This window comes from Podarcis raffonei, chromosome 8 (assembly GCF_027172205.1).
Source record: "Podarcis raffonei isolate rPodRaf1 chromosome 8, rPodRaf1.pri, whole genome shotgun sequence".
In the NCBI taxonomy this organism is placed as follows: domain Eukaryota; kingdom Metazoa; phylum Chordata; class Lepidosauria; order Squamata; family Lacertidae; genus Podarcis; species Podarcis raffonei.
The window spans coordinates 26,089,998-26,114,479 of record NC_070609.1 but is presented as its reverse complement, the minus strand read 5'-3'; the positions used below and the strand labels follow the sequence as shown (position 1 = coordinate 26,114,479).

General features: G+C 46.1%; 1 protein-coding gene across 2 annotated transcripts in view; it reads right to left on the bottom strand.

Moving 5' to 3' along the window:
- Window positions 1-48: 48 nt before the first annotated feature.
- SLC9A1 (solute carrier family 9 member A1) overlaps window positions 49-24,482 on the bottom strand; it is a 69,233-nt gene continuing 44,799 nt past the window's right edge. Inside the window, exons 3-12 of one of the 2 annotated variants that reach the window (XM_053398651.1) lie at window positions 17,596-17,846; window positions 15,082-15,299; window positions 14,416-14,618; window positions 14,072-14,161; window positions 10,312-10,382; window positions 9,753-9,926; window positions 8,700-8,859; window positions 7,029-7,130; window positions 6,640-6,712; window positions 49-4,005 (exon numbers count right to left, since the gene is read on the bottom strand). In XM_053398651.1, coding sequence (XP_053254626.1) covers window positions 3,677-4,005; window positions 6,640-6,712; window positions 7,029-7,130; window positions 8,700-8,859; window positions 9,753-9,926; window positions 10,312-10,382; window positions 14,072-14,161; window positions 14,416-14,618; window positions 15,082-15,299; window positions 17,596-17,846 — 1,671 coding nt within the window. In that variant the 3' untranslated portion in view covers window positions 49-3,676. The remainder of the gene's footprint in view (window positions 4,006-6,639; window positions 6,713-7,028; window positions 7,131-8,699; window positions 8,860-9,752; window positions 9,927-10,311; window positions 10,383-14,071; window positions 14,162-14,415; window positions 14,619-15,081; window positions 15,300-17,595; window positions 17,847-24,482) is intronic. The other variant, XM_053398652.1, reaches the window with a different exon arrangement.

Here is a 24,482-nt window from a genome sequence, read left to right as displayed (position 1 = left end):
AACAGAGAGCACATAAGATAGTGGTAGGGAGGAATCAGTACAAGCCACTAAAAATTAAAACATTCATTTATTAGAATATTTATGTAAAAAGACTCTCTTTACACTTCTTTTTTTATACAATAGTTGTTTTTTTCATTGCTTTATCAGCTCCCGCTGGAGAGAGAACATTTGTACATGAAAGCACATACAGGCTACTGCGGTCTACTGATCTCTGCTCAGCCTGAAGCAGAGCGCTATGGCAAGGCCCAGGTTAGGTCGAGAGTACACAGAGCCGTGTGGTGGGAGTGGGGGCGAGACGGATGAGCCCCCTTCTGCCGCTCTTCCCCCCTCTTACCTGTGCCTCTTGCAGCTCTTCCCCTCTTGTGTGTTTGTTGTGGGGGGAGCATGCTGGAGGAAAGAGAGGGTGTTGCTATTTGGGTGGGAGAAAAGATGGACAGGTTTGCACAGAGAGCTATTAACAGGCCTAGTCTAGCCGTCCCGGCTGGAGCCGGGAGGGACCAGACAGAGCGAGCGGCAAATCACAACACCATTTTTATTTTATTTTTGCGCAGGCAGACACTGTATGGCTAAAAAGGCACAGCACAGGGGGCAGAAAATTAAAATGCCCCCTTCAGGATGGGGTGGGATGGGGGTGAGGAACTAAGAACTACCAGAAGGGGGGGAACAGCAGGCACCAGCATGGCTCTGTAAAGGGCACACTTCTTGAAAGAAGCTTCGATAACAGAATTGCAATATCCAGAACTGGTGTCTAAAGTGCAGAAACTCATTCTACTCTCTACCTTAGTCTTATCACCACCACCAACACACCCATCCTCAGAAAGGGGGGGGGACAAAACACAATCAGCTCAGACTGGGCAGATATAGATCACTTCAGTGCAGGGCAGTAACCTAACACACAGGATTGCCCCCACCCCCCAAACCCACCAGACATCCCACAAGCCCTGTGGGAGATGAAGACACAAATATCTGGAGGGTGCCAGGATGGGAAAGGCTGCCCTCTCGTCCTCCAGATATTAGACTACAATTCCCATCATCCCAGGCTGTTGGGCATGTTGGCAGATGTTGTAGTTGTAGTCAAGCGACATTTGGAGGGTCATAGGGTCCCAAACCCCCTGGTATAGAGCGGAAAGCAACCTCACTGAGCAAGACAGTTCTATGCCCCTTTCTGAATTCCTTTCTTTTTCTTTGGGGGTAAGCAATGGGGAATCCCTGCAATGCCTTCACAGGAAAGCCATCTTTGGCTAAGGGCCAACTCTACGAAGGGAGCAGACCACTCTTTGATGAAGCTCGTCATTTGAGAATGCAGGGCAGGGGTGCAGCTGAAAGACTCCCATATACCCACCTATCTATAAATACCCAGCATATTGGAAACAACCATGTCAGAGCAAAAATTGTAACCCGCATTCAGATTTCCCCCCCCCCTTCACATGTGAGAACATTCAATCATGCCCCTTCCTCCACCTGCCGCTTTGAAGAGGCACCGTCTCAGCCATGTGATTTGCTTGCTCTGTAGGCAACACTTTGTCTTCGTGAACCCCCACCTGGGGGATGGAGGGGATTTCCTGGAACTTCCAGACACGAAAGCCTTGCTATTATTTGCAAGGTTGGATTTATTCCCGGTTGTAGAATAGTTGTGGCGCTCCACCATAATACATAATTTGGTGGTCAGGGATGGAGACATGAGTTTTATAGGCTAGGATAATGAGGGGCTAGATTTTTGGAAACCAGAAGTAAGGTAACTGAAAGAGGCACTGGGAGCAGCTCTGGGGTAGCCAATGTGGGTGCCCTCCAAAATGGCGGACTCCAACTCCCATCGGCCCCAGCCAGCATGGCCAATGGTCAGGAGTGATAAAAGCTGTAGTCCAAAACATATGGAGGGCACCAAGTTGGGAACAGCTGGCCTAGCACCATCTATCGGAGGAGGATGCCCACTGCAGAGTGAAGGCCGGAGGGAGAGCAGAGTCTAGCAGGCAGGTGAGGGAAAACAGAACTGAGAGGAGCTCGTCAGAGGGCGATGGGTCATAAACCAGTTAAAGGATGCCCCTGTTGAGATAGTTCTCTCTGGCAGGAGAAGCAGCTGGCTCCTCTGCAGCTGATATTGCTAAAAGGTAACGCCCAAACCCAGCTACCTATTAGAGTTCATGCTCTCAAGTTTATAGGCAGAAAAAAAAGGCTATTAAAGCTTTTCACAGAAGCAGCCAATCTGATATCTTCCAGACATTTTGGACTACAATTCCCATCAGCTCCAGCCTGCATTGGTTGTGGCTGATGGGAAACTGCATACCCAAAGCATCTGCAAGGCACCAGGTTGGCAAAGGACAAGTGGAACAGCCCTCTGCGCAGGCACCCCAAGTGCCCTTTGTAGAATAATTTGACGCCTTTTAAAGAAACAAATACCCTGTGCCGTTGTTTTTTTAAGGTTAAAATAAACCAGCAATTATATATGCACAGCCATGTATTCATCTTTGGTCAACAAAATGCTCTTTGTGTGTGTGTTTTTAAAAGGTAATTTGGATTATAAGATGAGAAAGTGGGTAACTCCAGGAAAAGAGGGGAAGGTATGCTGGAGAATTTTAGACAGGTGGACGACATGTGATCAGTCCCTGGTGTCGGAGCACACTTACCGCTCAGGTTCTAGGAGCAAACAGCTTAGTTACACTTAACAGACTTGTGAAACAAAAAGAAACCAGGTGACTCTGAAATTTAGAACGTCCAAAAGGCTAGAATAATTTTCTTATGGCTTCATGGGATTTTAAAAGAAATCCACAAACTCTCTATGATTGGAATGCTTTGTTAACCCAACCAACCACCTGGTGCAGAAAACTGGTGTCAGAAAAATGCCACACTCCTTCCAAGCCAGAAGTGCTCTAAAATAAAATTTTAAAAATCACGCCTGGTTTAAAGCACGCCTGGCTCAGTGTTTTCTTTCAAGAGCCCTCTTTAGCGGAGAAGCTACTGCCAACGCCATCTCTAGAAGACAACAAGCAAAATATACAGAAAAAAATGAAGAGAAGTGCAGCTGGTGATTTAAAGCCATACTCGAATCCCAGAGTTCCAGCTTCACCACTGGCCCACAGGAATGCCAGGGACCGGCTTGGGGTGACACAACACGCCACCCCGCCCCAGACTGTGCTATACCTGATACAAGATGCACTTCCTCGTCTTCTCCGGTGTGTTTGGAAAGGAAAATCAGAGCAGCGACAAAGCAAGAAGGAGAAAAGAGAGGGCTCTCTAAAGTGCAAATGAACAAGAGGCTTCAGGTGCCTAAACGAAAGCAGTCTCTTGGCGCTAAGGGGAAAGGTAGCAGTGGGGCAAAGCATGCCACCCTACCCATCCCAGAGGAAGGGATGCTCCTCTTAATGCGGAAAAGGGGATGAGCAGGGCTCTGGCATTTTTCAGGACAAGGGATTTTGGTCACCCACTATGCCTGCCGCTTTCCTTAGCAAAACAGCCAAGCTGGCATAAGATGTGCATTCCATTTGGGTTATTATTTCTCACCTCCTAGTAAAGCTTCCAAAATGAAGAGCACAAAGAGAGAGAGAGAGAGAGAGAGGGAGGGAGAGGGAGAGGGAGACGGAGAGGAAGAGGAGAAAGCAACTGAGAAAAGCCCAAGGTATGTGTGTGTTTGCAGGAAGCTCCCCCCACTGGTCAGGTCTAGAAGTGCATGGGGAGGAGCTCACTGGCCTTTGGGGATGAAGGGTTCCCCCTCGTCAGGATCGGGCCTAGGCCCAGGGTCACTCAAGCATCGCATTATCCGCTGGTTACTGGGGCTGTCGCCAGTTCCAGGGGTGAAGACGTCATCTGTGCCTGGAGAGGAAGGTTCTTTGGCCCGCATTACCAGCCCCTGCTCATCCTCGTCTTCCTCTGGGGATGGTGGGAGGCGGCTCATTCCCTTCAGCGCCTCGTTCACCAAGTCAACAGATTCTGGAGACTGCGGGGACGCAGGGTCGATGGTGATGATAGGGAGGTTCTCGGAGTCCGGCTTGGGGTCATAAGCTAGAGGGTCTGGAGAGGGAAAGGAAAGATCATGTTGGAGGTCAACAGCAGGGATCATTCTGTTGTAACTTAAGGGTTAATTCTGTTGCCAAGAAGCCAGCTAACCAAGAGGGGCTGGAGCTGTTGCTTAGCATCCAATCAGAGTGGGATGGTCTTTGCTGAGGTAGCACTTATTGTGATTGGCTATGTAATTCTGAGGGAGTTTTCTCCCCTGTATGTTTGATTGAATATCTAAACCTTCTATGTACCAGGAAAATTTGGAGGAACACTGAAAAAACTCCTATTCAATATTTTGCCCTTTGGAAAAAAAGACTTTTTAATACAAGGTTTTACTCACTTAAAATGTGTAGTATGAATATGTTCGTGTCCCCTCAATCAACAGCATTAGAGAGCAATAATTCATATGTACACTATAAACATATACAACACTCAAATCCATTATAAATTTCTGCATCTAGGAGCGCCTTCGTTGCTTGTGAATAGCTGCTTGGTTTCTTCCGGCGACCTGTTTTAAGCTTAGATATACTAGAAGCAAGTATCCCAAACCTGCTGTCCTTTTGACTGGCACCTCCCTTGACCAGCACATTTTCATATCTCCCTTCAAATGACTGTGACATGTATATTCAAAGTATGCACACTTTGGGGGCTGCAACCCTGTGTGTGGTTTCTTGAGATGAAAGCACCTCTAAAGAGTGCATCTTACTTTTGGGTTAACACATAAAGGATTGCTCTGTAAATTTAATAAATACGCCAAATATCACATGCTAAGTTATAAATGCCACATCTCAGCCTGTTAAAGTAGGAAAATAATTTAGGTGTGATAAGAAAGTATTGCATGTATTTAAATCCCCCCTCCAAAAAAAGTTTTCAGGTATTTCTTCACCGTCAAAAATATGCCCCCACAAGACTACAAAATGTCCCTATATTTTACACTCTATTCCTAAACGTAGCCAGTTAAGAGCCAAGGCTGGAGCAGCGAGCAAGTCAATAAAGAGCTGCAACCGCCACTTTGTGGATGGGTAAAGCTGGAACATAAGAAGAGTCCTGCTGGATGAGCCCCAAGGCTCATCTAGTCCAGCATTTGGTACTTACAGTAGCCACCCAGATGTCTGTGGGAAGCCAACAAGTAGGGCATGAACACAGTAGCCCCCTGGAGCATTTACATTCATTTTTTGTGCAACCCTGGCAGTTCTCTGAAATGAGGACTGTTGAGTCTCTCAGGACACTGCCAGGGAGTTGCAGAACATGACTAATACAGGAGGACAAACAACTTCCACAGTGTCCACGAAGTGATGGGCGACAGGGGCGGAGAGGTAAGAATGGGGGTCTAACCAAGTAGAGGAAACTGCTGGGTTTCATTCTTGGTTTCAGGGAGGGGAAAGGAGAGACAGGCTTGTATAGATCACAGCAGGGGTGGCTGGGTTTGGTTCCGTTACCTGCTGAGGAGGAGAAGCACCAGTCTTATTTATAGGCAGGGGTCTGATAAAGAAAGAAGAAAGGCACAAGAGAGGAGATCAATCCTTCGCAGAGACCTGTTAGGTACCTCTTGCGGAGACCTGGTGGGCAGGTTCTCCTTTGATCTGAGGGTCTAGCAGAAGGAGGCTGGGGATCAGGAGAAAACATTCACCCAGATCCAACTGGGGTTAGGGACCCTGAAGATTTTTTGCTTCACCCTCAAAGAGTCTGCTGGCTCTCTCTGCTCTCCATCGCTCGGCGCATCCCTTTCCTTGCTCCTCCTGCCTACTGGCAGCATGTGCCACTCTGCATCTTTTGGAAGATCTTCAGCCACCTTGGAGCCCTATGGCACAGGAACCTTGGAGGCTGCCTTATACCATGTCGGAATATTGGTCTATTTCGCTCAATACTGCCTGCTCTGAAAGGCAGCAGCTCTTCGGGAGGAGTCTTTCCTAACTCCACCTGGAGATGCCAGGGATTGAACCTGGGAATTTCTGGAACCCAAAGCAGTAGCGAAGGCACTTGCGAGAGGCTATTGCTGCAGCTCCACCCTAAGTGGGCGAGCAGCTGCTGGGACCATGTCTGCCCTGCAAGCCTCTCACAAGGAAAGAATCCAACGCTCAGTGCAGAATTCCGCATTCCAAGATCCTCAGCTTTCTCTCCCTCTCTCTGCAAAATACAAATTGCTTTGTTCCCAAAGGTAGCAGCCTCCCTTTGCTCCAAAATGCATTTAGCCTGGGATGGGGAACCTGTGGCCTCCCGTTGGTGTCAGGCTCCAACTTCCACCAGCCTAAGCCAGCATGGCCAATGGTCTGGGATAATGGGATGTGTACTCTAGCAACCTGTGAAGTTCCACAGGTTCTCCAACCCTGCATTAAACACACACACATACACCAGAGTTTCTTTGGTACCTCCTGCAGATGGGCCAGGACTATTGGAGTTGCACCATAAGAACAGTCATACTGGATCAGGCCACACGCCCATCTAGTCCAGCATCTTGTTCTCACTGTGTGCTATGGACAGCCTGCAAGCAGGGCCATTAAAGCGAAACTTGTGGGGCATGAAGTTAGTGGGGTAACTGAATGCTAACACAGCAGCAGTGCCTTGAAGCTTCCTTCCCAAATGGTCCACCATGCCCTGGTTTCAGATTTCTAATTTCCAGAAATTGCCACAGCCTCCTCCCCTCACCTGAGCCAATGCGCGCCCTTGACATGGTGGGCGAATCGATTTTGTGTGTCGGCACCGTCAGGTAGTTGTTTATCTGGAATCAGAAACACAGCAGCCATTAATTAAAGGGCTCTTCACCTCAGAGACTCCAATGACATCTCCCCTCTTATCTTCCTCTCTTCAAGATGAACTTAAGAAGAACCTGCTGGATCAGATCAGTGGCCGATCTAGTCCAGCATTCTGTTCTCACAGTGGCCAAACAGATGCCCCTGGGAAACCCTTGAGAACAGAATTTTCCCCCTCCTTTGGTTTCCAGCAACTGGTATCTGGAAGCCACTGAAGAGAAGCTCGCACTTTGAACCTCCACACCAAACTCTCCACCATTACAGCCTTCCTTCCATCTATGGTACCTTCTGTTCCAGCTGTCGAGCCTTCTGCCTCCTCAGCAACATCTGGTTCCAGGCTTCTTCATAAGGGTCGGCCACCAAGGTGTGTCGATTATATGACCGCAACTAGAACAGAACTCAAAAGAGGTTACATATACACACAGAGAGAGCCCCCCACCCACCCTCCCGGCTGCCATTTGTGTGAAGACAGTGTGGTTTCTAGGGCAGATGTGTGGGGTGGGGAATACAACTAGTACCTGTAAAATGACAACAGTTATTCAAACAGAGGCTATCGACTTTAACCAGAGGTGCCCAAATTCCAGCAAGTTTTGAGCTAAGCCACCCTTCCTCTGGGATTATGAGAAACGAACTCTTTGACCATGACTTGCTCAGTAAAAATGTGTCTGTCTCCCAATCGATTGCAATGGAAAACCCAGCTAGATTTCTGTTGCTGTAACATTAGTCTTTTCCATCCAAACAGTATAAAATCTGCAGATATTCAGCCAACATGCCTGAAGAATTTCAGGCAGGTGGTCGGACAAAAGGGTCCCAGCGTTATAGGCAACTGGGAAAAAGTGGACAAACATAATAACCTAATGATTATCTTAACTAAAGAGAGTTTCCCCACTGTGCCAGTTTCACAGCTTTCTCTCTTTCCCCAATTGTGACTTTTTCGCAAACTGTAGATAGAGCTCTAGCCCATCTCTTCAATGCAAGACAATGCCACCAACGCAAAGCAACTAAAAACGAATAAAACAGCTGAACAAATTTTTGTTTTGCTTTCATTCATTCAAACTACTAATTGTTTTTACTATACAGAGAAAATAATCTTTCGTTTAGCCATTGTTGCTAATGCATAGGGGTTCACCAACTTTGATTTTGACAACTCCCCACTGTTTGAATCACTATTGTTTTGTTTGAATAGGACCATCCCCTAGGTTTCAGATGTCAATGATCTGGGATCCTCTTTGCCCACAAAATCTGGGGGTGCTGTCATCTCACTTGCAAGAGTGAACATTTATCTTCTCTTGCAGTCCCAACATGCTGAAGGCTTTGCAATGCCCCTCTTAGCAGACAGGTGGCAGCAGCTGTTCCTTCAGACTTCCCCCTTTCTCAAATGCCTTGTCTACCATCATAAGGTTGGGCATAGGTGGGCACAGGAAGATGCAACAGGTGTGTCCCCAAAGAGGCCCCTCCTCACGGCTCATTTCTGCTAGGCCCCTGGAAGTGCACAGATCAGGAGCCCCATATGGCATCTGTTTCTGCTGTGCAAGCCTTACCGCTCCCCCCAGTCGAGTGTATCATTGCTCCAGGCACACATGCTCATCTGCCTGATGACTACAGGTTCCATCCTCAGCTTGCAGTCCCATCACTGCCCATCTTTTAGCAGACTGGTCAATTTGCTGCCCCTACCTTTAAGCCAGACAAAGGCCTTTCTACCCTCAGAGTGATGTTCATTTATTGCCTTGTTTATTACGTCAAATTGTTGAACCAAGCTGCAGATTTATCACATTAATCAATGTATCTGGCCAAGTAACAAAGCAATTTTTTGTTTGCTTCGCCAGTTTGCTTGGGTTGCCAGCTGGCTGTAAATGCAGGTCCGGCCTGTAAATATTTTTGATGGACTGCAAGAATCGGAGGGATGGTGAGTGGGGGCCCCCGGAAGAAGGTGCACTGGAAATAGCTCTGACCTACCACAGTTTTCCAGACCAAAGATGCTAATGGGGTCCTCTTTCTTACCCTCTGTCTGGTTTTTTGCAAGTTGGTGCGCAAGATCTTTCGGATTTCCTCCTCTTTGTCCTTCGACAGAGCTGGCAGGATGCGTTCCACAGGCAAAGTTTTCGGATTGATATTTCTGAAAGATTAAGAGAAGGTTAAAAAGCTTCAAAGGTTTGACCTACAAGAGAAAATCAAAATGCTCTATTACTAATCACAATTTATTCATCACTATAAAGCAGGCATCCCCAACCTGCGGCCCTCCAGATGTTTTGGCCCACAACTCTCATGATCCCTGGCTAACAGGAACAGTGGTCAGGGATGATGAGAATTGTAGTCCAAAACATCTGGAGGGCCGAAGGTTGAGGGTGCCTGCTATAAAGCTTATAGAATTAGAGCACATGCTCTGCATGCAGGGGGTCCATGCGGAAGATAGGACTGGGAGAGAACCCTGCCTGAAACCCTGAAGAGCTGCTGCCAGTCAGTGTAGACAATATTGAGCAGGATGGGCCAATGGTCTGACTCAGTATAAGGCAGCTTCCTATGAGAAGGTGGGGAAAGTTTTGTTGTGCAAGCAGAAATCCTTATGCTAACAGAATTAGTGTATAGGCCAGTAATACCAGGGTTTTTTTACAGCGGGATTTTTTAAAGGGTTAGCAAAGTAGCATAGTCGTACCTCGGAAGTTGAACACCTTGCGAGTTTAATGTTTTGGCTCCTGAACGCCGCAAAACCGGAAGTGAGTGTTCCGGTTTGCAAACATTCTTTGGAACCCGAACATCTGATGCAGCTTCTGTGGCTTCCAATTGGCTGCAGGAGCTGCCTGCAGCCAATCAGAAGCCTCACCTTGGTTTTTGAACATTTTGGATGTCAAACAGACTTCCAGAACAGATTCCATTTGACTTCCCAGGTACGACTGTATATGTTAAGTGGTTTGAACACTCAAAAGCACTGCGTTTCCTCCAATCAGAGTAAGCCTTTCCCCCTTTAATGAATAAAACAGCCCCACCTCCCTTGCTCTCCATGATACTTACTGCATGGAGACAGTGGAGACGGCAGAGGGGATCTTGCCCATTCCCCCGCTCTCCACCAGCTCAATGGCTTGCTTCATCTCCATCTTGTGATAGAAGGCAATCAGCTGGGGCTCCTTCGACCTCTCCCCAGCAATTAGGCACTTCTTCACATATTTCTTGTTGAAGCGATTCAGCCTTTGCAAGGGGATGAGAAAGACAACAACAATGTAAAGCTACAATAAGCATCGCCCACCCTGAAGATTTTGGACAGCAGCTCCTATCATTTCCTGGCAACTGGCCATGTTGATTGGGGGCAATGGGTGTTCGAGTCAAACGACATGGGGTGTGTGGTGTAGCGGCACAGGTTAGCCAGCCTGGGGTTTAGCTCATAAAAAATAGCACCATGTAACTTGCCCAGAGTCCTTGAGATTAACCCCCCCCCCCAATGTTAATGTGGCATCTTAGAAAACCAAAACAAAAGAATTCCCAAACGTGATTATTACAAAAATCCAGTTACAATAGTAGACAATAATAACTGTAAGCAACTTATTATTTTCTCCCCTAGCTCAGTAGCACTTACTTGTCCTTCCAGTGGTGATGGCCATAGTGGCCACAAATGTCCTCAATCCCAGTCAAAAGATGATCCAAGAACTATTTGAAGGAGAGAGGAAAACAAAAAGTATGGATTTTGCCTCATCTACAGGGCACACCTGATCTCTGCAACAGAAGCACAACCTGGTGATGAAGTGATCTCTCCTTGCCAACCCCCCTCCACACTCCATCCCTTTCATCTGCAGTATTTTGCACCTAGGACAAAAGTGACTGTAGTGGCAGCACACACAGAGCTCATGGGTATTGTTTTAGCATGACACGGGCAGCGATGAGGGATGCAGCTCATTAAACGTTTTGGAGGAGAGGATATCATGGTCTGCTCTCACCCCGTTCCAGTGCAGCTCTAGCATAGGATTTCTCTTTCACCGGCTGGTGAAGTTAAACAAACCCTGGAAAGATGTATGTGCTTCCTTTCCTGTGCTGCAGCACACATTTAACTACTTAAAAAGGTGGGGTGGGTGCGAACTTCCCATCTGTATAATAAAGGCCAGATATTGCACTATAACTATCGAAAAGGGAATTGCAGCAAGGCTAAAATACAGCTTACTGACTGTGCAGGAATGTTCTTTAGCAATTGAACTGGGGGGGGGGTGAGACACACACACACACAGAGAGGGAGAGAGAGAGAGAGAGAGAGAGAGAGAGAGAGAGAGAGAGAACCAATGCTACACAGCATGCCATTAGAGCAGGCATAGGCAAACTCAGCCCTCCAGATGTTTTGGGACTACAACTCCCATCATCTCTGGGCCTGTCAGCTAGGGATAATGGGAGTTGTAGTCCCAAAACATCTGGAGGGCTAAGTTTGCCTATGCCTGCATTAGAGTATCATCCCTCAGCCTTTTCAGGCTGGGACTCATTAATCCCAACCTAAAACAAATCAAAACTAGGTTCCATATTTAACATACATGTTCCTCTCTTTCTTCTCTTGGGGTTTTTCTAGTATTTACGCTTCGGACATACTGGTTTAACTGTTGGCCCTTCCCCCAAAGGATCTGGGAGTTGTACCGTATTTTTCGCAAGATAACACGCACCCAACCATAACACACACATAGTTTTTAGAGGAGGAAAACAAGAAAAAAAATATTCTAAACGAAACAGTGGATGTATGATTTTTGTGGTTCATGCTGTGGCCACAGACATGTGATTTGACGGTGAGGTTGGGGTAGCCCAATGCAAAAATCCTGAGGATCCATGTGGATCCATGCTTTGTAACTACGTTTTTGCACCACTGCGGCCCCAGGCAACAGTGGGTGCGTGATTTTTTTGGTGCAAGCTGTAGCCATGGACATGCTATGTGATCTGATGGTGAATTTGGGGTGACCCAGTGCAAAAATCCTGAGGATCCATGTGGATCCGTGCTTTGTAACCACGTTTTAAGTGGGGAGGGAAGGAAAAGCACTCAAGGGACAAGGAACACGCGTGGGGTGGGTGGAGAAGGATGCTGTTAATAATGCAGAAGAGGGGTATAAGAGGAGAAGGCTCCTCTCCTCTCCCGCTTTGCTCCTTTAAAGGCTCTGCTTCTCTCCCTCCTCCAGGCTCGCTGAAAAACTTTGCTACTATTTAGCCAGCTGAGTGGGGAGGAGAAGGAACAGAGAGCCTGATTGCAAAAAACTTTGCTGCTATTTAGCGAGCTGTTCTCTCCCTCCTCCCCGGCTCGCTGAAAAAAACAGCTCTGGACTCGTGTAAGCGGCTCCTCTCCTCTCCGCTTTGCTCCTTTAAAGCAAGCAGGCTCTCTGTCTCTCTCTCCTCCTCACTCAGCGGCTCTTCTCCCGCTTTGCTGTTTCAAAGCGAGCCACGGAGGAGGGAAGGAAGGGGAACCATGGATCCTCTGCTCACGACTGCAGCAGATCCCCCCGCCATCCGTAGGCATTCGCTCCATAACACGCACAGACATTTCCCCTTACTTTCTAGGAGGAAAAAAGTGAGTGTTATGGTGCGAAAAATACGGTATTTATTTATTTCATTTTGTTTCATAAAATGTATGTGCTGCTTCATTGGAAACTGCTTTGAGCTTCTTTAATTTTTTTACCAAGAGTACAAAACAATAACACTGTCAGTAAAAACAGTTAAAAGCAACAATTTAAAGAATTAACAAAATAAAACCAGCAATAAACTAAAAACACATTAAAGCAGACGTTGACATTCCACGTATCTGATTAGACTCGTCTAAACAAAAATGCTCTTAGCAGGGTCCAAAAAGAGAACAGCGAAGGTGCTTGCCTGACGGCAATAGGGGTTACATGTGCAGGATGGTAGTTAGAGGCCTGTCAAAATTCTTGAACGCAAGTTACAGTTAGTTTCCAGAATTACGGGTGTGGGAGAGAAGGGAACTATGACTGTAAAGATCTAGTATTTTAAAAATTGTTATGCAGACATATTCTCACCCCGCCCGTCCCCCAGTTGCCGCCACCACATTCTTCTTCTACAACTTTTTTAAAAGTGTGGAAAAGTTACAGTTTATCTGCAAAAGCCTTCCCACTTTCTGTTGGTATATCTAACATATTTTGAGTATGACAACTTTATCAGATGGGCTGATCCTACGATTAGACAGAGTGAGGCAGTCTCATTGGGAAGCTGATTTTCAAAGGGCAGCAAAGGTTTGTTATTTTGCACTTTTGCTACCAGGGAGAGGAGAGGTGCTTGCTGGATTTTCATATTCAGGTGCTGAATAACTTGACAGACCTTGGTGCTTGGCCTGGGGCACCAGTTGCTGTTTCACCTCAGGTAGCAAAAAATCTGGCCCTGAATTGCTATTTCTTAGCTTTGGTATGTGGAGATCCTTTTCCCCAGTCAAAGGAACTTATTATTCCAGAAACAAGGGGCAAACCATCACAACTAGACCACTGGAATGCTTTTGCAAATAAACTATAGCATTTCCTCAGCATCTTGCAAATTTTGTTCTTTTGGGGTGTGAGTGGTTTAGAATTGGTACTGCCACCTTTCCCCCTGCCACTGGTGAGATCCATCTTAGGCGTGACCCACGTGGTCCTGACCCACTAGCAGGAAACAACTGAATGTGAGGACACGGGTTACATGAAGTGCCTTGATCAGCTGCTAGGTGGCACCAGCAAGCTATACCAACCAGTGCTTTGTTGAATTAAGCTACGGGAAATCTTTGAGACAAGAAATACTGGATGATTTTGGTTGACATATTTCAGCTTCCAATAAATCTTTTTGTGTGTGTTTTTTTAAGTTACATGTTATTTTGTACTTTGTAAAGTGTAACTTGGAACCTGATATGAACTAGAAGAGTAGTATGGCTTGGCAATCAGCCTATTACCGATTCATGTTATTTCATCCCACTTTTTGCAAACAAAACACAAAAAACCCACACATACCATCACATTTAAATTGTATACATTTTGTACACATTCTTCCTCTAAAATAAGCATGGGGGGGTTCCTTTCCTCCCATAAAATATGCTTTTTGTGTGTGTTAACAGCATGACAAAATGTAGAGAAGTGTATAATGTGGTTGATAGCTCTGTTACGATTTCCATGTCAAAGTCTGTGACAGGTGAATTAGGCCAGTTTGCTTTTCAATGCAAACTCTAGTATTAAGGCAGCTAAACAGAGGTTCTTCCCCTCTCTCTCTCTCTCTCTCTCTCTCTCTCTCTCTCTCTCTCACACACACACACACACACACACACACAGAGAGAGAGAGAGAGAGAGAGAGAGAGAGAGAGAGAGAGAGAGATCACTCAGCACAAAGTAAAACAGAACTATTACCTGAGTGTGAATTTCCTCATTGATGGACCTCTTAGTCTCTTGCTTTTTTTTCACAGCCAAGAGATCTACCAAAGGGCGGATGGTCATTCCCTGTGGAGACATAAGCCTGGTTGAATTCAGCACGCCTTAAATACGGACTCTAGACTGTGTTTGGTTGGATTAATTTAACCTTTACTCCACTTTACTCCCCCATATCCCACTAGTTCCTGCCCCCTTTCTTGGGGGACCATTAAAAATGGTCTCCTTAAGTACAGTCTGGTCTACCACCTCCTTTTGTTGCATGACCTCATTGCTGCCATGATGCCCCCCAGGCCTGGGAAACAGAGGGGCTTCTACAGGCCTACCTGCACAAACACTGTGAAGAAGATGACCGTAATGATGGCAGTGAGGAACATGTCTCTCATTGGGAAGTGATCGTATCTGAGGAGGTAACCCAGGGAGAAGGCAATGGCACCTCGTAGGCCACCATAGGCAATGATGAACTGATCCTTTGGAGTCAACTTCACAATGCGGAATTTGTTAATGAACCATGTCAGCCCCAGGACACCTGAGGAAATGATAAAAAGGAATGGTAACAGTTAAGTGAAAAGTCAAGTTCAGGGTCCGTATATTGTCGCCAAGGATGGGAAGGCAAAGAATTCTGCCACTTAGCTAAAAATGATGTCAAATTTGTATAATTTGGGTGGTATTTGACACTAGTCCTACGAGGTGCACGCTACCAAATTTAGATTAGGCTCGTTCCCACCTTGATAAATGATGGTTTCTCATGATGTCCAAAACACAGCCATAATGTGCAAACGTGGAATACATGAGGCTCTCCACACAAGAAAAGCATTCAGATGCCTTGGACTTGTTTGGGGGGATCCTTTTCCTGTTAAGCCTGCTGCTCTGGCCCTTTTCAGGCCTTACGCATCTGAGATTCAAGGCCCGCCTTCGGCAGCACAAGCTGTGGGCAGAGGCCACCCCCACATCTCCCACCACTCTTGCAACTTTTCGTCCCACAGCCTCACCTAAAACCCTAGCGATCAAGCAGAAAAGCAGGGTGCAGATGACAAAGGTCCAGTTCCAGTGATGCTTCCCGGCCACCGTGGACACACCGAGGAAAATGAAGATGAGGGTTTCGCTGACGCTGCTCCACATCTTCAGGAAGTACTTGATGGTGGTGTGGGACTTATGGGAGATGTTGGCTTCCACGTAAGGGCGCATAACCACCCCGGCAGCAATGAGCCTGCAGGGGAGGAAGAAGTATGCTATGGAAAGCCACAGAGCAGGCAGGATTCGTTCATTTCTTCTCAAGAATCAGGGAGGCCTTGTTACCTTTGCAGACTCTATACAGTCCACAACAGCCAATTTCGACTGGGCCTAAGAGATTAAGGAATGGGCCAAAACCCTGTAGTAGATCACATGTTTTGTCTGCACGGAAGTCCCAGATTCCATCTGTGACATACCCAGTTAAAAAGCTTAGGGGCAGGAGAGACCTTTACATAACTGTCAGAAAAGACACTTGGGGGGCTAGATCCCAGCATAAAGACAGCTCCTTCCAGCTTATAGTGGACAGAGTGCATCTCAGTGAGTACAGCATCTGCTTTGCATGCAAAGGTTCAATCCCTGGCATCTCTCATTCGAAAACCTTGAAAGCTGCTGCCAGTCCATGTGAGCTGAGTGGAGCAACAGTCAGACTTCATTCCTTGCCCAAAGAAACAGGAATGTCTGTAGGCAGGCTCATGCACACCAATACATCACTTGGGCTCCAGCGGCATTTCAAGCAGCATCACGCCAGTTGTAAAAAGTTATGGCTTCCCCCAAAGAATGAAGGGGAAGTGTACCGTATATTTTTCTCTATAAGACTCACTTTTTCCCTCCTAAAAAGTAAGGGGAAATGTGTGTGCGTCTTATGGAACGAATGCAGGCTGCGCAGCTATCCCAGAAGTCAGAACAGCAAGAGGGATTGCTGCTTTCACTGTGCAGCGATCCCTCTTGTTGTTCTGGCTTCTGAGATTCAGAATATTTTTTTTTCTTGTTTTCCTCCTCCAAAAACTAGGTGCGTCTTGTGGTCTGGTGCGTCTTATAGAGCGAAAAATATGGTAGTTTGTTATAAGGGTGTTAAGAGGGAGGGCCGAAGGTTGAAGAAGGCTGCAGTAAAGCAACAGGGCCATGTATTCAAGTCTTGACAGCTGAAAATGGGGGTTGGGGGCCCTAACTCCCTATGCAGTGCTCCCATGCCCTTCTGCCCAGATTGGATTCATATAATCATAGAGTTGGAAGAGACACTACTCCAACTTCAGACATGAAGGAATCTTTTGCCCAACATGGGGCTCGAACCCACAATCTTGAAATTAAGAGCCTCGTGCTCTACCAACTGAGCTATCTCTATTGCTTCTCCTTTGCCTGCTGGTTTCAAACTATGCAAGTGGGGGCCACTGTTCCTTTTCTGGCTGATGCAATCCAGCCCGACGATGACTCACTTCTTGAGCTTGGTGGGGAGCTGTTGCTATGTCAGCCTCTAAGAAAACAGGGTTACAAAACAGGAAGAGACCATGTATTTTGCTGGACCAATTGGGAGAGCTTTCATACAGTGCAGGCTTCATACATGGAGACAATGCCTTTGTAGAAAAAGACTTGTACACTGGTGTGTGTGCGTGTGCGCGCATGCAAAAGGGAGATCAGGTGGAGAGCTGGGTAATTTGAAGCAGACCTGCAAGGGTTTCTCACCCCCAACAATAAAACAATAGCAAGTAAACTTGCACCAAGTTGAATAAAATATGGGGCCCCCACCCACTGCTGAAATGTTGCCAGGAAAACTTGTACACTGGGGGGCTCACTGGGGCATAATGGTAGGCCCAGCCTGAACACTTCCCCCTCCTATCCCCACCCAGATGCCAACAGGTGGCGGGGGGCTTGTGGGGCACTGGGTCCAGGACAAGGGTGCTGGAGGGGAGGGGAGGGGAAGGGAAGAGAGAGGGTGCCCTGGGAGAGATGAAAGATTGGGCAGCTTATCAGTGCTCTCACACAGCAGAAAAGGAGGCTGGGGTGGCTCAGCATGGTCAATTTGGGGAGGCCCGAAGAGGTCTAGGCCCCTTAGAGCTGGCGCCTATGGTTGCAGGTCTTTGTCCAGCTCTGCTAACTAACTTGAGAATTTTGTTTTAGAATTCCCGATCCACAGTGACTTATATGTAGGTCTTCACATACAGATGCATGCTATCCTAGTGGCTGCATTCACATGTAACATTTAGCACAAGGTTTGTTTTTGAGCTAGCGGCTGCTGTTTCGTTCTGGGTTTTACAACTTGGTTGAATTTTGGTTTCTGCCCACCACATCGTTATTATGCACCAAAGGCCTGCGTATAAGGATTGTATAGATTGTTAGCCTGGAATTAATAAACACAATCAAGTTAGGTCACAAGGGATACACCCCTTTAGAAAGTCCTGAGCCTCCATACACCAAAGGTCTGCCTCCATCTAAGGCCGCTTCCTACATTCCAACTCAAATGTGGCATCCAAGCCCCCACCCACCGCCATACTTACGCCATGATGCCCGAGAGATGGAACAGTTCTGCGGACAGGTACGCCATGTAGCTGTAAAGAAAGACGAAGAGGGGCTCGATGACACGGATATGGGAAGTGAAGCGGGAGGTGAAGGCTCCGATGATGCCATAGACAACCCCGACAAAGACGCCCCCCAGAGACACCACAAAGAAGCTGAGGAAACCCAGGATGATATTGGTAAAGGTGACTTTGTCGAACGTAGCAAACTCTTCAAAAAGGTGGTAGAGAACCTGGAACGACAAAAGTGGGAGGGAGGGAGGGATCAGCAATGTAAGCTCATGGGAGCATTGATCAGAGGTTGGCCACGGGTGTGCCAACATGAGAGAGACGAGAAATTAGTATCCCACAAGGCAAGTGGGGAGGTTTCGAGAAATGGATCAAAAGGGAGCATTAAAAATAGACAAGAGCTCATCCTGCTGGATACAAACCTCGTTCCTAATTGCTGCCTTAAGAGTTGTCAAGGCTAATGCAGACAACTAAGCAGCCCTCCTCTAGTTGGAAAAGAGCTGCCATTTTGCTCTGCTTTCACCAGTGAGTTGGTTAATATGCAGTTAGTAGGAATCTGTGTTCCTTTCTCTCTCTCTGACCTCTATACCAGGAATGGGGAACCTTTGGCTCCCCAGATGATGAAGAATTCCCACAGGACCCAGCAAACACACTCAACAGCCAGGTGTAATGAGAGTTATGAGCTGAGAACATCCGGAGGGCCAAAAAATCCTCACCACTGCCCTACACCTTCAGTGTCACCCCTAGGGCTTTTTAAAACAATTTTTTGCATGCAATGAGCCTGATTTCCTAAACCATTGTTCAGGAACTGAGTGATGAATATTGGGCTCCCATGTCTCGGTTTCAGGGCTCTGATCCTTATCCTTTGTTATGTCCGTTTACTATTCAGGATCTTCAGCTAGACTCAGATCATGGGTAAACTGACATTAAACCACAGTTCCTTGTTTCAGATTTAACAGGGAACTGTGGCTTAATGAGAATAGGATTTGAGTGTCAAAACCAGTCTGCAACAGAAATTGAAAAGATGGGAAATGTGCAGGCTCGTTCTTGGCTTAATGACCAACCCTTTGAAGGGAATGATGATACTTAATTTCTAAGAGGGGCTGTTTTGACTTGTAAATGATTCATTCAAAAAACCTGAATATTTCTTTCTAACTTAAGAGTCAGCAGTAGCAACAATACTGATGGATGCTGATGAAAACAGTAAATATATCTAAACACACACTAGTCTACACCAATCTAGTGTTCTCTCTCTCTCTAAAAACAATTGGCCAGGAGAAAGAGTGCTATCCTAACTTTTTGACATTTTAATTTTTAGCTCCTGTTTTAATATTTAGCTATTTATTTCTTGCTAAAGCACATTCAGTGCAGCCTCCATTGTCAAATGCTTTTTCGAAGCGGGAAGTGAAATCCAAAGCCTGGTCCATCAGTGTCAAAATACCAAAACTCCACTGTACAATTTTCTTGGAATTTCAACCTTGACCAGCACAGAGCCTTTTTCAAAGACTGCCTATTAACTCTGTCCTTCTTCAGCCTCCCTTACTGTTACAGAGCTCTAGAAGAGTTACAAAAGACCATCATTAGAAAAACACCACCACTTTCCTTTGTTGAGACGTCTAAGATGAGCATGAGCTACAACATAGGTCTAAAAGACCTCATTCGCACATTGTGGCAAACTATAAACCATGGTTTACTGTGTACAAGCAAACTGCTCCCATCTTGTTCCCCTCCATTCCCCCCAACATACATTAGGAGGAAACTAAACCATGAGTCCTACTTTAGCATTACATCTGAACCAGGGGCCATGATTCGATTTGTTCCCCAAAAGACACAATCTGTAGACAATCTTTGTTTTTGGCTCACTGATCAGGGGTTGTTGAGAGCAAAACAATCCAGGTTCCCTGGCTTGGATGCAGGGCAAAGCTAGGAACTGTGGTTTGTTTCTCCCCAGTGTCAGCAGGGAGGAACAAAAAAGCCAAGTTCATTGAGTTCACAATAGTAAACACACAGTAAACTATGGTTTACTGTGATGTGCGGATTGGCTTGTGTAAAACGGATGGGATATCTGTGGCACTTCAGAAATTTGTGGACTGCAACCCCCAGCATCCCTAACCACTGGCCATGGCAGCTGGGGCTGATGGGAGTTGGAGTCAGTCCTACAACATCTGGAAGGCCGCAGGTTCCACATTCCTGCTGTATAAACTTGGCTAAAACTCTCCTGCTGCTTTAACGTTGCTGCTCTTGCTCTCCATTTCCATTACATATGGCGTTTTTTATAGCTTCTCCCTTCCCAAGATTCTACTGCTTATTCAGGGATGGCATTTAAAAAAAAACAGTCTGGAGGGGAGGCTTATTAGAGCCAATTTATAGATTCAGCTCCCCTGGGCAAATGAGCTTTGCCCTACCAGGATGGAAGGGAAAATCCCACCCTTCTTAGGTCAGATTCAGAACCAAGTTCACCAGTGAACTCAACCAAAGGTGATGGGGTGGAGGGGCATGTGGGTCCCCGGAGAGCAAGTGCCAGTCAATGTATAAGGCAGCTTCCTATGTTCCTAGGAGAAGCAAACAAAAAGGGCAAGGCCTCGTAGCATGGCACTCCCTGCCTTGGCCCATTAAAGCAATGGTCCAAAGGTCGCTCAGCGTCCAATGTCTTGGAGAGATCTCTCCGGTTTGGAACATTGCATCCTCTTTCTCGCCATGCCCTGTGTTCTGGAAAGGCATGTGCAAAGGGGAAAACAAGATCACAAACTCTAGTGTTACAGACAATGGAAGAAGAAGAAGAAGAAGAAGAAGAAGAAGAAGAAGAAGAGGAGGAGGAAGAGGAGGAGTTTGGATTTGATATCCCGCTTTATCACTACCCGAAGGAGTCTCAAAGTGGCTAACATTCTCCTTTCCCTTCCTCCCCCACAACAAACACTCTGTGAGGTGAGTGGGGCTGAGAGACTTCAGAGAAGTGTGACTGGCCCAAGGTCACCCAGCAGCTGCATGTGGAGGAGCGGAGACGCGAACCCGGTTCCCCAGATTACAAGTCTACCGCTCTTAACCACTACACCACAAACCTTCCTCTATCCACTTTCTCCATGCCATGCACAAATTCATGAACTTCTATCATTTCACTTCTTTCCTGCCTTTTCTCCAAACTAAAAAGTCCCAAATGCTGCAACCTTTCCCCTTTATCATTTCGGTTACCCTTTCCTGAACCTTTCCCAACTCTAAGACATCCTTTTTTTTAAGGTGAGATGACCAGAACGACGCACCGTATCCCATGAAGTGAGGCATTCAAAGAGCTGGTGTTTACCTTTAAAGCCCTTTATGGCTTAGGATTCCTGAAGGACCACCTGTCTCTATGGGTAGTAAGACCTTCAGCAGAGGACCATCTTAGGGATGCCTCACCATCTGAGGCAAAGCGAGAGGCTACCAGGGCAGCGCTCCAGAGAAAGGACACGGCTCACATGCACAAGGTTGGCTCTGTTTGCAAACCACAGTCTGTCAGCATTCAGTCTGCCTCAGGCCAAGTGAGGATTCAATGATCTAAGCCTTATGAATTACTGTGTGTACTACTAGTAGCAAAAAATTAAAAAACCCCGAGGACAATAATAGTGAACAGGACTGAGAACACTGCAAGCGGAGATCTGTTTACACTACTGGGCATATATTGACATCAGGCAGGCAGGCGCCTTCACTATACCCTTTTTGGCGCCGGCTAAAATGTTTTTGTTTAGGCAAGCCTGTACAGAGATGTAGAATGCTGGCGTGTGTTTTAAACTGGGTTTTTAGCTTATTGTTGATGCTAATTATTTTTTGAAAGCTTTGGAAAAGTTGCTTTTAACTTTTTTTTAAAAAAACCCCTGATAATCTTATGATTTGATTCTTTTCAGGGTGGCTTTGATTTAAATCAAATCAATTTAAATCAAGATTTAAATCACCATTTAAATCACTAGTCAGAAAGACTCATTCTTGATGGTATAATCTTAATATTTACAACCAGATAACAGTTTCATTTTTGGAATAATAAATTTTCAGAGTAGTTTTTACAGTTATAGCAAAAATTGCTGATTTGGTTATACTATTAGAAATACAAAGACAGGTAATTATGAAATTATTGTTTATATTTGGACAACTTTTCTGCTGTACCTTATTGGAAGGAGAAAAATAATCATTTCCTTAATAACAATTTAAACAATTTATTTAACTAAAACAATAACATCATATTATATGTATCCATGTTTGTTAACTGATGTGGTTAAATGATTAAAAAAAACACACACACATGAAAAACTTAAAACAAATCCTTATTTCCTGATGAATTGCCTTTGGACTATAATGTAACTTAAATAGAAAACTATCTTTAGAAAGATTTTTCCTCCAAAAGCATTTTATTTAAAAAATCTGATTTAAATAAATAAATAAATAAATAAATAAATAAATAAATAAAATCTGATTTAAATTTTAAAAAAACCATTTTAAAAAATAATAATCCATTTTTTAAAATAAAAAAATCATTGATTTTTATCCACCCTGATTGTTTTTGCAAACTGTTTTGCAAACGGTCCATAAATCTTGTGAAACAGATAAATATATCAAGTCGCAGGGAACACATGAGAAATGAAGCAGTAGGATTGAACCCTCGTATTCCCTTTGGTGCAATGAGAGCAGGGAAGGAGATACAGCATCTCCTTCCCCCAATCCCCCCCCCACTTGAACATTGTTGTTGTTGTTTAGTCATTTAGTCGTGTCCGACTCTTCATGACCCCCTGGACCAGAGCACGCCAGGCACTCCTGTCTTCCACTGCCTCCCACAGTTTGGTCAGACTCATGTTTGTAGCTTCAAGAACACTGTCCAACCATCTCATCCTCTGTTTTCCCCTTCTCCTTGTGCCCTCAATCTTTCCCAACATCAGGGTCTTTTCCAGGGAGTCTTCTCTTCTCATGAGGTGGCCAAAGTATTGGAGTCCCAGCTTCACGATCTGTCCTTCCAGTGAGTACTCAGGGCTAATTTCCTTAAGAATGGATGCGTTTGATCTTCTTGCAGTCCATGGGACTCTCAAGAGTCTCCTCCAGCACCATAATTCAAAAGCATCAATTCTTCGGCAATCAGCCTTCTTTGAACATTAGCCCCACCCTAGAATTGATTTGAGTTTAAATTTGGATTGAGTGTTTCTGGTTTGCATGCGCGTGACGTGCACAGCCTTAGAAACTAACAAATTACATTATCCATTTAGAGATCTCAGAACTCTGTTGTTTCTTAGAATTCCTGAGCAACACCAGGTACTTTCTGCTAGTCTACTATATATTTTGGAAAGTGGTTTGTCTGATCACTGTTCACCTCTAAAGCAATGCTATTTTTCTAGGAAAAAGAGGTCCCGGAGCTCACTGTGAACTTCTCCCTTGTTCTCTTAGAATGGCAATGGTGCCCCACCTGAGTTGAGCTCCGGCTGGGAAAAAAAGCCCTGCTCTTAAGATATCATAACCAAACTTTTCATGACAATTCTAGAGATCAAGGAGGCCGTTTTGAATCAAGATGCTGAGCTGAACAAAACTGCACTGGTTTTAATCACCGATTTAAAAACTATACTGATTTTCTGATTTCTTTGAATTCCTATGTAAAGCTTGGTACGAGACTGTGAGTTACAGTACGCCTAAGCACTGCGCATTCAACTTGATTTATAACAATGCACAGCAACACAAGACTTTCCTGCCTCCACCGTCCCACTGCCTTCTACGGCACTCTTCTGGAAGGCCGCTCTCAAGGTCTCTACTAAATAGCACATGGTGTGAGGGGGGAGCTGGCAGAAATGCCTTCCTCTCGGGCAAGGAGGACTCTGTGTCCCACACATTAGGAAGGGGAGTGGAAGCACCCCCTGGGTAGCTTCACAGCCTTTTGGAACTGGAAACGCTGCTGCCAAAACAGAACAGCCACAGGTTCAAACTGTCAAAGGGCAAAGGAGTTCACTAGCTGCAATAAATCACAACCACGCCAGAGAAACCCCTTCTGGAAAAGGCAAGGAGCACCACCCTCTTGAGTCACTACGAAGTAACAGTACACATCTTGGGCAACAGAGGCCTCAACGCAAATGAGTCACCCACCCATGTCCTTTTGCCACATTGGTAGTCATAAATCAGCTTTCCGACGCCCTCCTTCCCCCCGCCCTTTCAAGTGCTTTCTGATGGGTGAGGTGAAAATCCACATCTGCCTTAGCAACGGAACTCATGGCAAGGCGATGCCCATTTAAGCACGCACAAATCCCACCAGGTGTGTGAGCCTGAATGTTTGTAGCTGGAGAGAGACAAATAGACTTCAGTCCCAGCTTGGCTCTCCTCTGTCCCTGCCAAATCACACGTGTGGCAGGCGATAAGGCGAGATATGGGGAGCTGCATGTCCCCCCAAGGCTCTCCCCCACCCCCACAAAGAGCAGGGAGCATCAAATGTGCCACAGGAACCTTGTCTTACAGCAAGTCAGACATTGGGCCTTCAAGCTTAGTAACATCTACACTGACTGGCAATGGCACCCAAGGACTTCAGCCAGAGAGCCTCTTCTGCCCTACCTGGAGATGCCAGGGATTGAGCCTGGGAACTTTTGCATGTAAGATAACTGCCCTAGCGCTGGAACACAGGCAGCTGCCTTATACAGTGCCAGACTGTTGCTCCAGCTAGTTTATTGATGTCTACATTGCCTGGCAGCAGCTCTCCAGTGTTTCAGAGTTGGGGGGGAATCTTGCCTGGAGAATCTAGGGATTGAACCTGGGACCTTCTCCCTGCAAGGCCAATGCTCCCCCACTGAGCTACAGCCCTTCCCCTTCTCTACAGGCAGAAGGGTATCTTGCAACCAGACCAACACAAGAGCTACAGCAAAGGCACA